Source organism: Mesoplodon bidens (assembly GCF_964165515.1).
Source record: "Mesoplodon bidens genome assembly, chromosome: 19".
Taxonomy (NCBI): Eukaryota; Metazoa; Chordata; class Mammalia; order Artiodactyla; family Ziphiidae; genus Mesoplodon; species Mesoplodon bidens.
The window spans coordinates 48,999,111-49,013,739 of NC_138179.1; the positions used below are offsets into that span (position 1 = coordinate 48,999,111).

At 57.7% G+C, this 14,629-nt stretch overlaps 1 protein-coding gene across 5 annotated transcripts in view; it reads left to right on the forward strand.

The window, feature by feature from the left end:
• Positions 1 to 14,350, forward strand: part of ARHGAP27 (Rho GTPase activating protein 27) — a gene marked incomplete at its 5' end in the record, with an annotated part of 33,029 nt that extends 18,679 nt beyond the window's left edge. For 4 of the 5 annotated variants that reach the window (XM_081218854.1, XM_081218855.1, XM_081218852.1 and 1 more), the window contains 15 exons: positions 4,539 to 4,946; positions 5,207 to 5,389; positions 5,608 to 5,688; positions 5,762 to 5,845; positions 6,238 to 6,305; positions 6,611 to 6,701; positions 7,232 to 7,336; positions 10,133 to 10,231; positions 11,202 to 11,307; positions 11,461 to 11,583; positions 11,657 to 11,755; positions 11,946 to 12,023; positions 12,110 to 12,244; positions 12,401 to 12,506; positions 12,613 to 14,350. In XM_081218854.1, the coding sequence (XP_081074980.1) occupies positions 4,539 to 4,946; positions 5,207 to 5,389; positions 5,608 to 5,688; positions 5,762 to 5,845; positions 6,238 to 6,305; positions 6,611 to 6,701; positions 7,232 to 7,336; positions 10,133 to 10,231; positions 11,202 to 11,307; positions 11,461 to 11,583; positions 11,657 to 11,755; positions 11,946 to 12,023; positions 12,110 to 12,244; positions 12,401 to 12,506; positions 12,613 to 12,790 (1,944 nt within the window). In that variant the 3' untranslated portion in view covers positions 12,791 to 14,350. Of the gene's footprint in view, positions 1 to 3; positions 61 to 4,538; positions 4,947 to 5,206; positions 5,390 to 5,607; positions 5,689 to 5,761; positions 5,846 to 6,237; positions 6,306 to 6,610; positions 6,702 to 7,231; positions 7,337 to 10,132; positions 10,232 to 11,201; positions 11,308 to 11,460; positions 11,584 to 11,656; positions 11,756 to 11,945; positions 12,024 to 12,109; positions 12,245 to 12,400; positions 12,507 to 12,612 lie in introns of those variants that run through there. The other variant, XM_081218856.1, reaches the window with a different exon arrangement.
• Positions 14,351 to 14,629: the final 279 nt, after the last annotated feature.

A 14,629-nucleotide genomic window follows, 5' to 3' on the forward strand; every position in this document is an offset into this window, starting at 1 on the left:
AGGATGGTGGACATCATGGCCAAGCTGACCAGGAGGCGGAGTCGGGGCCTGCGGGGACAGGTAGGGGGGACCCTGGCACTGGGGGGAGAGCTCAGCCTCTGATGGGGATGGCAGAGGGGTCTGTGGGGTCAGGCGCTGCCGGCGGGCCTCCATCCTCCGGCACCGCTGAGGGAGCCTCCCGGAGGTTGGGACTCCTCCCTCCTTTTCTCGTTCCTCCCCTGAGGCCCCGCCTGTCTGAGAGGGGCGGCATAGGGATGCTGAGAGGTGGTGACCTGCTTCGGGGCTGGGGGGTGGGGAGGGGAGAGGCAAGGCCCTTCACCTGCCTGTGGGCGAGGGGAGGGGACTGGATTTGAGAGGGGCACAGGGGCAGCTGGGTGTGGTGACAGCCAGGCCCCTCTTGGCTCTGTTCTCCGGACTGAGGTGGGAGGACCACTGTCTCTTTCCCGCTCAGTGTCCCCTGTGTCTCTAACACGACTGGGATCTGGGGCCCAAGAGCCCCTGGTGCCCTAGTCAGACCCCTGTTGACGGGCTGTGTCTGCATCTAGTCTGGGCCTCCAGGAGCTGGGGGAGGGGCGGCAGCCCTGCTCTAACCGGGGAGCGCTCCTCCTCGAAGGCCTGAGGGCCTGGAGGGCCTGGCTTCACCACCTGGCTTCCAGGAGCCAGTCTGAGCCTGTCTGAGGCTCTGCCAGGAGAGGAAAGTACCTCTATCTCAGCACTGCGGGGGCTCTACAGAGAGTTCTAGAGTCTGAAAGGGCCTCGGGGCTACTGCAGTCCAGCTCTTTGCACAGCGCTGCAGCATCCCTAGCAGGGGTTCGACTCTGCTTGCCCACCTCAGACGAAGGCCCCTCACAACCTTCCAAAGCTGCCTGTGTCTCTGGGGCAGCTCCAATCCTTAGACTGTGCTTCCCTCCAAGGGGCATTGCCCTGCCCCCGTTTGGCCTCTGATTTGCAGTCTGGAGCTCCCCCGTGTAATTCTGTGTCTTCTCTTCCTGGTGACAGTCACGTGGGGGGCCTCAACTTCTACCTCCCAAATCTCCTCTCTACCGGCTGGGGGTGTTCCTTGTACAAGGTCCCGATCAGCCCGACCAGCCTGGGGCTCCCCGTGGACTCAGAGCCAAGGCCAGCAGCCTGGCCACGTGGAAATCCCCACTCCCAAGAGCCTGTCTCCTTCCTTGGCACCCTTCCAGCCCCTGTCCCCGGGATGAGCAAGGCCGCTGCCTCAGTGGGTCCAGCTGGGGTGGGTAGGAGGTGTGTCCGGTCATCCCCTTTCCTCCACCCGCTGCCTGCATCCTGTTCTCCCAAGGATTTCCCTGGTTCCTGTGCCTGAACTCTCATTTTCAGGAAGTTCTTGCTCAAAGCTAACCCCAGTCTCTCCTGTAATATCAGGTGTGTTTGGTTTTTGTTTGTTACTGAAGTTTGGCATGGAATTGACTTGCGTACTCATGCAGTTAGTGTGTTTGTTTGTTTGTTTGTTTTGTTATAAAGCATTTAAAAAATATATTTATCTATTTACTTGGCTGCACCGGGTCTTATTTGCGGCACGTGGGATCTTTGCTGCGGCATGTGGGACCTTTTAGTAGCAGCATTCGGAATCTTTAGTTGCGTCATGCGGGCTCTTAGTTGTGGCATGTGGGATCTAGTTCCCTGACCAGGGCCTGACCAGGGCCCCCTGCATTGGGAACACGGAGTCTTAACCACTGGACCACCAGAGAGGTCTCAGTAAGTGTTTCTGATGGATCGGCTGTGTGGCTCAGGGCACTGGGCCATCTCCTGGGCGTCGACTATGGTCAGTTACATCATCCTGGGTCTTGATCTCAAGAAACTCTTGCCTTTTGGGGGCAGAGAAGTTAGGCAGATGGGTGGCCAATGAACGGACCACCAAGGCAGAATGCCATCGGGCCCCAACAGAGCGACAAGCAGAGTGCCAGCGGGTTAGACTTCTCATCCGAGGGAGAAAGCCTCCCCCAGGTGAGGCTTGTGAGCTGAGCACCAGCAGAGGAGCAGGATTTGGACCAGCAGGGAATGGGGAGGGAGGGTGGTGGGTTTCCAGGCTGCAGGAACATCTGGAGCAAAGGCATGGGGGTAAGAAGATGCCTTTTGTGTTTGGGGGAGGGTCAGCAGGCCAGTGTGGTTGGAATACAGGATGCCACAGGAGGGCTGTTGTGGACACAGAGAGAGAAGTCATGCGAAGGTCCCATTTCAGCCACACAGGAGCTTGTGGAGCGAGGGAGAGGAGTGGACTGGTGTACACAGGTCTTCCTGCCCCCTCCATGCCTGGGGCCCATCACACTGTCTCAAATGGCAACACCCCCTTCTATTTTTGTTTTCTTGTTAGCAGCAGTCATCACTGAGGTGCGGTGCATTTCCCTATCACCCTGGCTGGTGCCCTCCTCACCCCACCACCATTTACACACATATGCACTAGAGTGTCAGCTCCGCCAGGGCAGATTTGTGTCCATTTGTCCACGGCTGCATTCCCAGTGCCTAGAACAGTGCCTGGCACAGAGCAGGCAGATCTTTGCTGGCCAAGTGAATGTTTTTGTAGGCGCCTGCCCAAGGCCCAGTGAGAGGCTGCCTTGAGCGGGAGGCGCTTCCCCTCTCGAGTAGTTTATAGCAGCAGTCCCCAAACTTTTTGGCACCAGGGACCAGTTTCATGGAAGACCGGGGCGAGGGGGCGGGAGGCGGGGGATGGTTCAGGCTGTAATGCCAGCTATGGGGAGTGGTGGGGCGCAGCAGCTCGCCCGCTGCTCACCTTGGGCTGTGCGGCCCAGTTCCTAACAGGCGGGGGACCACTACTGGTCCGTGGCCAGGGGGTTGGGGACCCCTGGTTTATAGCTTAGTGAAGGTGTTACAGCAACAGAGGAACTTCTATGATTTTTAAAAAATTAATTCATTTATTTTTGGCTGCGTTGGGTCTTCGTTGCTGCGCGCGGGCTTTCTCTAGCTGCGGCGAGCGGGGGCCACTCTTCGTTGCGTTGTGCGGGCTTCTCATTGCGGTGACTTCTCTTGATGCGGAGCACAGGCTCTAGGCACACAAACTTCAGCAGTTGCGGCATGCAGGCCCTAGAGCACGCGGGCTTCAGTAGTTGTGTCACGTGGGCTCAGTAGTTGGGGCTCGCAGGCTCTAGAGCACAGGCTCAATAGTTGTGGCACATGGGCTTAGTTGCTCCATGGCATGTGGGATCTTCCCGGACCAGGGCTCGAACCCGTGTCCCCTGCGTTGGCAGGCGGATTCTTAACCACTGCGCCACCAGGGAAGTCCCTCTATGGTTTTTAAAAAAAGATTTATTGAACAAAATTTTGATGCTGCAGAAAAGAAAAAAACTAAACAAGACCAAATCCAAGTCCTATAATTACCCTACCCAGAGATGACCTCCATTAGCATTTTGGAGAGTTTCTAAAAACACAAAATTGGAATTGTGCTAAGTTTACATTTTTGAAATCTGCTTTTCCCTTGTACCATTATGCATTCTTAGAAAACAGTATTAATCTCCTCATGCTATTCTGCTGCCTGGGGTTTGATAGTGTCATTATTTATCTTTCTGGTGGGTGCTAGGCTGGGAGTGGTGGGCACACAGGAGAAATCTCGGGAGAGATCTGGATCCTGACACCTGAGCTGAGTCCTAAAGAAGGAATAGGAGTCAGCCAGGAGAGGCAGGTTGTGAAGGAGCCGAGGCCTGCAGCAGACACAGCAGAGAGGCTGGGGGCCTCCAGCAACCCAGTGCTACTGGAGCTTAAAGTTCAAGGCAAGGGCCAGGAGTGGCAGGAAATAGGGGGGAAGACAGGCAGGTGACGGAAGGCCTCTGGGGCCCTGGTAAGGGCTTAGAGTTTGCCCAGCAGGTAGCAGGGAGCCGTGAGGGTGTTAGGCATGACCAGGCTTATATTCTGTGTGACTGGACCCTCCAGCCCACCTCACTTTACTTTGGAGGGGGACACGGGGCTCACCTTTCTTTGCCCTCCTTCCTCCTTCCCATCTGGCTCTTTCTCTTTCTCTTGTCTGCAATTGATTCTGAGGCCTGCAAACCCTGTATTGGGGAAGTTCCAGCTCCAAATCTGGAACCGGAGGCAGTACCGGTTCCAGTTCAGAGCTTTCTTGACAGAGGAGGAAGGAGGGCTGGGGGTTCTTCGTGGGGGCTGTAGAATGGAGCAGGGCCCCGCCCCCAAGTGTCCTGGCGCCTGGGATGAGAAAGAACTGGGCCCAGGCCATTTCTGTTCCTGTGCAAACTCTGATTCACACCTGTGAGTGTGCGGCTGGAGAACTTCGTTATCGATATTTTACTACTGTTAATAAATAATTAATCTAATTTTCCCACGCATCTGGGGCACTTCATACTTTACAAGGCACTTTCAAGAACATTTCCTCATTCTCTCTTCACTACAATTTCCGGAGTGGGCAGGGCAGACATTTTGCAGCTGGGGGAACCGAGGCGGAGAGGTGCTGTGACTTGCTGAAAGTCGCCCAAGTGGCGAGTGCCTGAGTGGGGACGATGTGACCGCGGGGCTGCCCTGAAGGTCACGTCTCCTTCCTCCTGCCGCAGGTGGATGACCTCCCAGAGCCCGTGTACGCGAACGTAGAGAGGCAGCCTCGGGCCACGTCGCCTGGCGCCGCCGCAGCCCACTGCCCCGGCTCGGTGTGGGAGACGCACACGGACGCGGGCACCGGGCGCCCCTACTACTACAACCCGGACACGGGCGTGACCACCTGGGAGTCGCCCTTCGAGACTGCCGAGGGCGCCGCCAGCCCGGCCACGTCTCCGGCTTCGGTGGGCAGCCACGAGAGCCTCGAGACCGAGTGGGGCCAGTACTGGGATGAGGAGAGCCGCAGGGTGTTCTTCTACAACCCGCTGACGGGCGAGACGGCCTGGGAGGACGAGTCCGAGGACCAGCCGGAGGACGAGCAGGAGATGCAGCCTGGCCTGAGCCCCGGCAGCCCCAGGAACCAGAGGGTGAGGGGCGGGGCCTCGTCTGAAAGGGCGGGGCCTGGCCAGGGTGGGCGGGGCTGGCTCTGAGGGCCTCAGAGAGAGAGGAGTCGTGGTCGTGGGTGGGCGGGGCTATCTCTGAGAGACTTTGACCCCGCCTCTGTCTCCCACAGCTCGGGGGGTGGGGGGGGGGAACTAGGGTGAGGGGGCGTGGCCTGGACCGAAAGGGCCGAGCCCCTGGGGTCACTGCTGGCTCTGAGAGCCTCTGACTCTTCTGCTCCCTGCAGCCCCCCACCCCCGAGACGGACTACCCCGAGTTGCTGACCAGTTACCCAGAGGAAGACTATCCCCCCGTGGGCTCCTGCGGTGAGCCCGGCCCCGCCTCTCCCTTGGTCACACCCCCAGGCTGGTCTTGCCACGTGAGCCAGGATGGGCAGACGCTGTACACTAACAACTTCACCCAAGAACAGGTAGGGGCAGTGGGCAGATGGTCCCAGACAGCCGCGGGGTCGCTCCCCTTAACACTCGAAACTGAAGTTCCCGCGCGGGCTCCAAGTCAGCCCAAAACCGAATCACCCACACCTGCCCGTGTAAACTCTTTGGGGCTATGTTGGGCTCTGGTTGGAGGGAACCTTTTGCTCCCCCATCATGAGGTGAGCTAGGTCCCTGACCATCCCTCTCCCCACAGTGGATGAGGTTGGAGGACCAGCACGGGAAGCCTTACTTCTACAATCCAGATGACGCCTCCGTTCAGTGGGAGTTGCCCCAGGTAACCAAGTGGAGAAGGGAGAGTGCCGGGGAGAGGAGGGGGGGGTTATATATGACAGTGTCTTTCTTCCCAGGTCCCTGTCCCTGCCCCTCGAAGCATCCACAAATCCAGCCAGGACAGTGAGACCCCGGCCCAGGCCAGCCCACCTGAGGAGAAGGTAAGGGAGGCGGCATGTAGGACCTGGCAGGACCCCCACAGAAAAACTGAGGTGTTTCTGGAGGCTCTGGAGGCTGGGATTGGGTCTGGAGGCACGTCTCCACCCGGAGCACTAGCCTGGGCTGAATGAACCTGGGTTCTGGGTCATCCCAGGCTCAGAGCTGGGCGAGGCTCGGAGCTGGAAGGAAGTCTCTCGTGCTGCTGCTCCTGCTGTGGGAGCAGGCACCCCACCAAGCAGCGGCCAGGTGCCGGCAAAGAGGGTTCAGTGGAGTCTCAGGCCCAACCTGTGGGGAGTGGCTGGCTGAGACGGGGGCTAGCCTCTCGCACCCCCCCACCCCGCCCCCGCCGTGGCTCCGCCCTTAACTGCCTCCTCCTTCCCCTTCTTTCTCTAAGATCAAGACCCTGGACAAGGCAGGCGTGCTCCATCGAACCAAGACGGTGGACAAAGGAAAGCGGCTCCGGTGAGAACCCGTCTGCCCCCAGACTCCACGGGGGGCCTTAACGATGACGTTTACTGAGCATTTCCCGTATGCCAGGCTCTTGTTAACCCTCATAGCGATTTTATGAGGTCCTGTGAGGACCCTGAGGCACTGAGGAAGTGACTTGCCCCAGGTCCCTTGGCTACCAGGTGTTAGCGCTGGGAGTCCACCCCTTACGGTTGGGTGCCCCAAGCTGTGTTCTTAAACTCTGCGCCCTGCTCCTGGGAGTGGGAGGGGGGCCTCAGCCCAGGACCGAACCCAAACCCTGCCACCACCGCCCCGCCTAGGAAGAAGAACTGGAGTGCCTCCTGGACAGTGCTGGAGGGCGGCATCCTGACATTCTTCAAGGACTCGAAGACCTCGACTGCAGGTGGCCTGGTAAGGTCCAGGCGCCCAGCAGGGGCCACCCCATCTGCTCCTGACTCCTGTGGGTCTTCACCTCATCAGCCTTGCCAAAGGCTAGGTCTGAGACGATGGAATATGAGTGTCAAGGGAGCTGGGCCTTGGCAGTGGGTGATGAGAGCAGGTCACTCCAGGACAAGCACTTCCAGCCACCTTGGGCCTGGGGACCAGTCCTTGAGGATGGACAGCTCCAGCCTGGTGGGCAGGGAGGCTGGGGACTGGACACACCCGCTCGCAGAGACGGGGCTGCACTCCTTTCTCCTTTCCTCTCCTAGGTGGGCAGGTAGCAAACAACCAGCCAGCCTGCAGGCTCCATGGTTAGGATGTACCAGGATCTCTGGGGTCCAGGAACCCTTGGGCCCCCTGCCCCCAGAGCTGTGACCCCATTTTGTCCCTGAAGCCAAGGGAGCCTGGTAGATTGGAGCCAGGACGCTGTGACGGGCCCAAGCTGAGCTGAGGGTGCGCTGTAACCATGCTCCCTCCAATGCTTCTTCCCTTTCCCACAGAGGCAGCCTTCCAAGCTCTCCATCCCCGAGTACACGGTGGAGCTGAAGGGGGCCTCTCTCGCCTGGGCCCCCAAAGACAAATCCAGCAAGAAGAATGTGCTGGAGGTGAGTGGTGGGGTGGGGGAGGAGGAGAAGGGGCTTACTGATGGCTAGGGACCCTCACTAAGCAAGCCCCAAGAAGGTGGACCTGGGGAGTTAGGGCTGGAATTCTCGGGGGTCAGAACCAAAACTGCCTCCACCCTGGGGATCCGTCCACAGTGTTTCCTGGCATCACAGATTCTGCAGCTCCCTCTCCAGGAGTGGAGTTCACTGGAGTCCTTGGTCCTTGGGAAATGAAACTGTCATGCCTAGAAGCACAGTCCTCATCCCAGCTGCTTTGGCCTGAGACAGACAGGAGGCTCTGGGTCCCCAGCTACTTACTCTGGTACGCTGGGACACCTGCTCTAGCTGGTAAGAGCCCAGCTTCCAACTGGCAGTGAATAAACTAGGGTAGTGGACATGTTTTTCAGGCTCTGCAGCAGGAAGAGAGAGGCCAGGTGGGGCCCAGGCAAGACCCTCCCAGGCCACTGTCCATGTGTTGTCTTCACCATCTTCACTGTTGTGTTTCCCTTCACTGTCCATGTGTTGTCTTGTTTTTAAACTACTCTTACCCTCACCTCAGTCCCCAAATGTTTTGAGGCAGCTCACAATAAAAATGCACATGGTGGGGCTTCCCTGGTGGCGCAGTGGTTGGGAGTCCGCCTGCCGATGCAGGGGACACGGGTTCGTGCCCCGGTCCGGGAGGATCCCGCATGCCGTGGAGCGGCTGGGCCCGTGAGCCATGGCTGTTGAGCCTGCGCGTCCGGAGCCTGTGCTCCGCAACGGGAGAGGTCACAGCAGTGAGAGGCCCGCGTACTGCAAAAAAAAAAAAAAAAAAAATGCATATGGTGAGCTGGTAAAAGCCACTGAAAACCAGGACCCACAAAACAAGTTAGAGGAAGAGGGCAGTGTGAAGAGGGATTAGGATGATGTACAGGTACTAAAGTTGTCGTTGCTGAAAAAAATCACCTCCAGGTTTCCTGGTCGCCAGAGTGAAAAGAGAACATCAGTCAGTTACATGGCTCTTATTATTGGGGCGGGGGGAAACCTTCCTAGATTTTGAGGGAAATCAGTTTCTAGTGTGCAGCTCCGTTCTAGTTTAGTAAAGGGACTCTTGGGCTGGTTCAGCTAACATCTGATGAAAGCCCAAAAAGCATGACCTTCCATCTCAGCTCAGAAAAAGCAATTCTGCAAGGAGCTTGAGTGTGTCATTTAATGATAATTCACCCAGCTTCATTCGGTTCTAGAACCAGAGTATCCACAGAGCAGAGCTGGAAACCTGTTTTGTCTCATGAGCCACTCTGATCAGTAGGTCTGGAGCCTTCTCCAGGCTTAGCGCTGTAATCGACTAGCAATGTCTGCCATGGACGTCAGATTGAGGAGGGACATCATATTTGCTAGGTATGTTCCTTCCTGATCTGGAGGGACATCCTTCAAACAGGGCTCTCTGAATGTCACTTCTCTGACCGGGCTTTTGATGAAAGTTTCAGAGGAGACGCTTCTGAGTTGTCTTTTCTGGCAAGGACTGGAAGGCAGATGGTGCTCTTGAGAGCTCCTCAAGCCGATGGGAAGGCTGACAGTCTTGAATGGAAATCCTGGAGGCCCCTGCTTCCCACTGGCTGGCAGCCATCCTTCCTCCACTCAGGGGTGACCTGTAGGTGACTTTGGATTTTTCTCAAGAGACCGCCCCAAATTCTGTATTATTGAGGATGGCCGGTCTTTCTAGTCACCCCAGAGTCACAGAAAACTTCAGTAACAGTCCCCTGAGAGTGGCTGGTTTGAGCTCGGCGTGCCTGTGCAGTCAACAGAATGAATGTCTTGAGCAGTATATTGATATGTAACTAGACAGGTGTGCCTTCTGTATGAAACTCAAATATGAACTGATTATGTTTTGAGACAGCTGCCAAAAATAATGGCTATTGTTTTAGAGGCATTGTTAGGCCATTCTCTGGGATAACAGACAGGGCTCCTGTCAGTTTAGGTTAGCACGAGGTTGTGCTATCTGTGGGCACACACGAGGTGTGCCCACTGAAGCTTCTCTAGTCTTTGCGGGGAGGGGGATGGGATAGAACTTGCAGGTTTGTTTGGTTTTGTCTTGGAAAGCATTTTAAGTAGCATTCAAGTCTGAGTTAAATAGGTAGACAGCCAAACACAGCCCTCTCTGATTCTGGAAGTTTGTACCGTGTTGTCTGAGACAGTTTTTGCCGACTCTGACTCTCATTTGACCCAAAGCTGTGGCAACCAACCATTCCCATCAACCTTGAATGCTTGGGTCTCAGAGCCAGAGGTTGAGGAGAGATCCATCCAAGTTGCCTTGTTCTTTGTAGACTTTGTTAGGGAAACAGCAGTCAGCTGAAAAATAGCCCAGGCTGTTAACATCTGCTTGCTCCTCAATAGTATAAAATAGTGGCTTTGGGGTCTCCCACCGGGAGTTTCTTTCATTGACTTTTTTGCTGGCCTGTGCTCTGGGTAGGCCTGCCGTGTTCTGTGGCTCGTGCAGAGACAGGATGGGGCAGGGAAAAGCACACCAGGCCGTCGACAGATGTGCAGATCTTCTGCACTCAGATCCTTGCTCCTTCATTCACTAGCTATGTGTCCACGAGGAAGTTGCTTACGCGCACTGTGCCTCAGTTTGCCCATCTGTAACAGGGAGATGCTATCACCTACCGCTTTAATGAGGTGAAATACCTTGGCTTGGGGTGAGGCCCTTGCTCTGTTAGGCTCTGAGCTCCTGGGGACAGGAACAGATCACCTCTACCTCTGTATCCCCCCTGGGACAGACCCAGCGAACCAGAGATGACTGAGTGATTTGTGTCCCACCAGCTGCGGAGCAGAGATGGCTCAGAGTACCTGATCCAGCATGACTCGGAGGCCATCATCAGCACCTGGCATCAGGCCATCGCCCAGGGCATCCAGGAGCTGGTAGGCAGAGCTGGGGTCCGCCAAGGCTGGTGGGGAGGGGATGGGCAGCCATTATGCAGGGCAGCTGTGTCCACTGTGGGTGGGACCCTCCACTCGGGCACTGGGAGCTCCATGGCACCGGTGGGTAAGTAGCCCTCTCTGCAGATGCAGATGGGCTGCTGAAGAAATTAGCCTTTCTTAAGGAAGTGAATCCAGCCTCTGGGGTTGGCCGCACAGGAGGACTCTCCAGGTGGGCATATTCTAGAGGAGTGTCCCATCCCACACTGAGGCAAGAGAAAAGTAAATACTCTGCTAAACAGCCTCAGGCTGGAAAGACAGGCTGAAACCAGAAGACAGAATTTAAAAGGATTGAATTGATGAGTCCAGCATTGTCTTTCAAGTTCAATATATCAATTGCATAAGTAGAGATGGGGCAGGCCCGTTCTGACAGCTCTTCACCTGGAAACTACCTGAGGCTTTTTGATCCTTAAGTCCCTGTTAAGGGACCAAGCCACACTGGGTGCCCTGCTTGGCTGTATTAATAGAGGTAGGAATCCAGATCCAGGGAGGCGATGCCGGTGAGGTCGTTGGCAGCGCTCTGGCCCCAGCTCAAACTGCAAGCTCGAACTGGGAGCCACATATTGAGGAATACTGACCTACTGGAGTGTGTACAGAGGAGCTAAGGAAAATTATGGGGAAAGTGGACCCGGAACTGGGAGGTCGGTAGGGGTAGTCAGGATAAGAAAAGGTGGGGGAGAACAGGATGACTGTCTCCAACACCTGGAGGGCTCCATGCAGCCAAGGGGGGTGAGCGTTCTGGGGTTCTCTGGTGGAGGTGAAGGGGGTTGACCTGGATAAGGAAACAGCAAACTCCCTGCCTGGGGGTCTCCAGTCCAGGCCTGCTGGGAGGGCACTTCGGGTCTCTCACCCCATCCCAGAAGGACCCGCGGCTGGCCCCAGGCTCTGCCTCTCTGAGGCTGTGTGATTCTAGTCCGCAGACCTGCCCCCCGAGGAGGAAAGTGAGAGCAGCACCGTGGACTTTGGGTCGAGTGAGCGCCTAGGAAGCTGGCGGGAGGATGAAGCACGGCCTGGTGCAGGTGTGCTTGGGGGTGAGGCTGGTGGAGCGGGTGGTGGGCATCCTTTTGGGCGGGGTGGGGGAGGCGGGGTGGTGACGACCGGGCTAGGGCTTCCGGGCCAACCCCGGCGCCACCGACTGACCCAGCCCTCGCATTCCCGTTCCCGTTGGGCAGCCGTGCCCACCCCGGGGCCCGGAGGTCTGGAGAGCGACCTGAGCAAGGTCCGGCAAAAGCTCCGCAAGTTCCTGCTGAAGCGGCCCACGCTGCAGTCGCTGCGGGAGAAGGGCTACATCAGAGGTACAGGAGGGACCCAGAGAGCTGGGCACCGGTGGCGCAGGGGCGAGGCGACGCTGACGAGCCTTTCCCCCAGACCAGGTGTTCGGCTGCGCGCTGGCCGTGCTGTGTGAGCGCGAGAAGAGCCAGGTGCCACGCTTCGTGCAGCAGTGCATCCGCACCGTCGAGGCCCGGGGTATGTACGCGCGCCGGCCGGCTGGGCCTGGCATTCCGGGAGCCTGAAGGCCTCCTTCCAGGGCCCCAGACGGAACCCCCGGGGAGCGCAGGGTCGAGGGGAAAAGAACGGGAGTTCCTGAGCAGGAATCATAGCAGGGGCTTTAGCGCCATCCCACCGAACCCGCGGTCAGCGCCTCCCTCCGCTCCAGGGCTGGACATCGACGGTCTATACCGCATCAGTGGAAACCTGGCCACCATCCAGAAGCTGCGCTATAAGGTGGACCACGGTGAGGCCCGTCCCCTGTCCCTGCCCCAGGTCCGAGGGCGCAAAGGGATGCTGACCTCCTCTTCCTCCCCTCCCCCCTTTCCGCAGATGAACGTCTGGACCTGGACGACGGACGCTGGGAGGACGTCCACGTAATCACCGGCGCCCTGAAGCTCTTCTTTCGAGAGCTGCCCGAGCCCCTCTTCCCCTTCTCGCACTTCCCCCAGTTCATCGCGGCCATCAGTGAGCGCCTGGGGGAGGTGGGGCGGATGGGGTAGGGGTGGGGCTGGGCTGCCTCAGGCACCCATCTGGCTGGGACCGCCCCCGCAAAATACTGGAAGTCAGCCTCTCTGTTTCCCTCCCTCTCCTCTCTCCGCCTCTAACCCTTCCCCTGCCCAGAGCTGCAGGACCCGGCCCAGCGCAGCCGCTGTGTTCGGAACCTGGTGCGCACGCTGCCCGCCCCCAACCACGACACGCTGCGGCTGCTCTTCCAGCACCTGTGCAGGTGCGCCGGGGAGCCGCACGGGAATGGGGAGGCGGGCCTGATAGGACCCTCCCCCGCACGGCTCCCCCCAGCTCTGGGCCCTGATTGCACCCCACCCCCACCGCAGGGTGATCGAGCACGGAGAACAGAACCGCATGTCCGTGCAGAGCGTGGCCATAGTGTTCGGGCCCACGCTGCTGCGGCCCGAGACAGAGGAAACCAGCATGCCCATGACCATGGTGTTCCAGAACCAGGTGGTGGAGCTCATCCTGCAGCAGTGCGCAGACGTCTTCCCGCCGCACTGACCGCGGGCCCGCACCCCTACCCCCCGCTGCTGGCGCTGCGGACCTGGGAGTGGGGGTGGCGACAGTGGTCCTGCATAGAAGCGGGGCGGCTGGAAGCCACGCGGCTGGACTCTATCTCTGACACCCTCCGCCTCCCACCAGTCCGCAGGCCGGTGCGAGTTCTGCACCTCTCGGTTCTGAGGGTATGGTGACCCCTGGTGGGCAGTTCGCAAAATGTGATTTTTTTTTTTTTTCTCTCTGATTTGGCCTGTTGGCGGGTTAATTGGGCTCTGTTCTTTATCACAGCGCCACCTACTGTGCGTGTGCGAGAATGAGGGGTGGGGGGAGAGTTTTCTGGGACGGCCGCTGTTGCGAGGAGGAATTTGGCCGAAGGGCTTCCTGGCTTCGTCAGGCCTGAACCTGGTGGAGGCCTTCAGGGAGACCCTGTGGGTCCCCGGCCCCGTGCATGGCACTGTGCCCATCATGAAGCAGCAATCGACAACCTCCCTGCTGCGGAAACAGGACTGAGCCGGGCCTCCAGCGGGCAGCTGAAGCTGCCTTTCCCAGGCCTCTGGGCTGAAGCTCCTGCCAGGCCCAATCACTGGCTGGCTGTAGACCCTCTTCATTGACTTTCCTGTTGGGGTTCTGGGCCTCTGCCCTCCCTGATCCACTTGTGCTCTGCGCAAGGGTTCTTCCTGGTCCCTAAGTGTGTACCCTGCACCTGCCACTTGACATGCACCGTTTCTACTAGTAATCCAGTCTTACAGATGAGGAAACTGAGGCGTACAAAGGCAAAGTGCCTTGTTCAGGGTCTGGTGGGTGATCTGACTCCCCAGCTCAGGCTCCTCTCACACCAGAGCACAGCCTCCTGTGAGGGTGAAATCAATCCTTTCAGCTACCCCTCAACCCCAGCATGGCCTTATGGTAAAGCAGGGAAACTAAGCTGAGTGGGTTCTGTCTGGGCCTGGGGAGGTCCCTGCAGGCAAAGAGGGAATCTGTCCCAGGTGTTCTTCTCTTCGGGGAGGGGAAATAGCACTGGCAGGAACTCCTAGCCTCTCTCAGTGCCTTGGCCATCAGGTAGGCCTCCCTGGTGCCCACTTTGCCGTGAAGAGCTGGGAGAGAGGCCTGATGGGTAGGGGGAAGGAGGGCACATCCTCAGAAAAGGAAGCGTGAACGCTGCGTTCATCAGCCCCCCTTCCCTTCTTGCACACAAACCACCTCAGTATATGGGTCTCAGCCCCCTGCCCCACCTACCCGTTCATGTGTTCAAATAATAATAGCTAATATTTATTGACATTTGCACCATACCAAGCATTTTACTTGGATTATCTCATTTGTTTCTCACAGCCAATATTTATTATCTGCTCCTCTGTGCCAGGCACTATGCTCTGGGGCAGGGGTACCGCACATGGCCTCCCTGGTGGAGCTTATGGTTCGGCGGGCAGGGCTGACCGAAGCCCACCCCTAATGCCAGAGGGGCTGGGGCAAGAGTACACGTGGAGGCCTCATACCATACGTCAACATATGTAAAGCTATAAATCAAGCTAACAAGTGTTCAATAAAATGTGTTCTATTCTCCTACTTTGACAAATATCTCATAATGACCTGGGAGGCCAGGGTTTTTTTGTTTTTTTGTTTTGCCTTGCCATGCGGCTTGTGGGAGCTTAGTGCCCCAACCAGGGATCGAACCTGCGCCCTTGGCAGTGAAAGCAAGGAGTCCTAACCACTGGACTGCCAGGGAATCCCCAAAGGCCAGGTTCTGACATAAACTTCTTTGACTCTTCTGAATTCCATGCCCAGGTGGCTGGCATGAGAAGAGCTGGCTCTGCTCTCAGCCACACCCACCATATCTTCCCACCC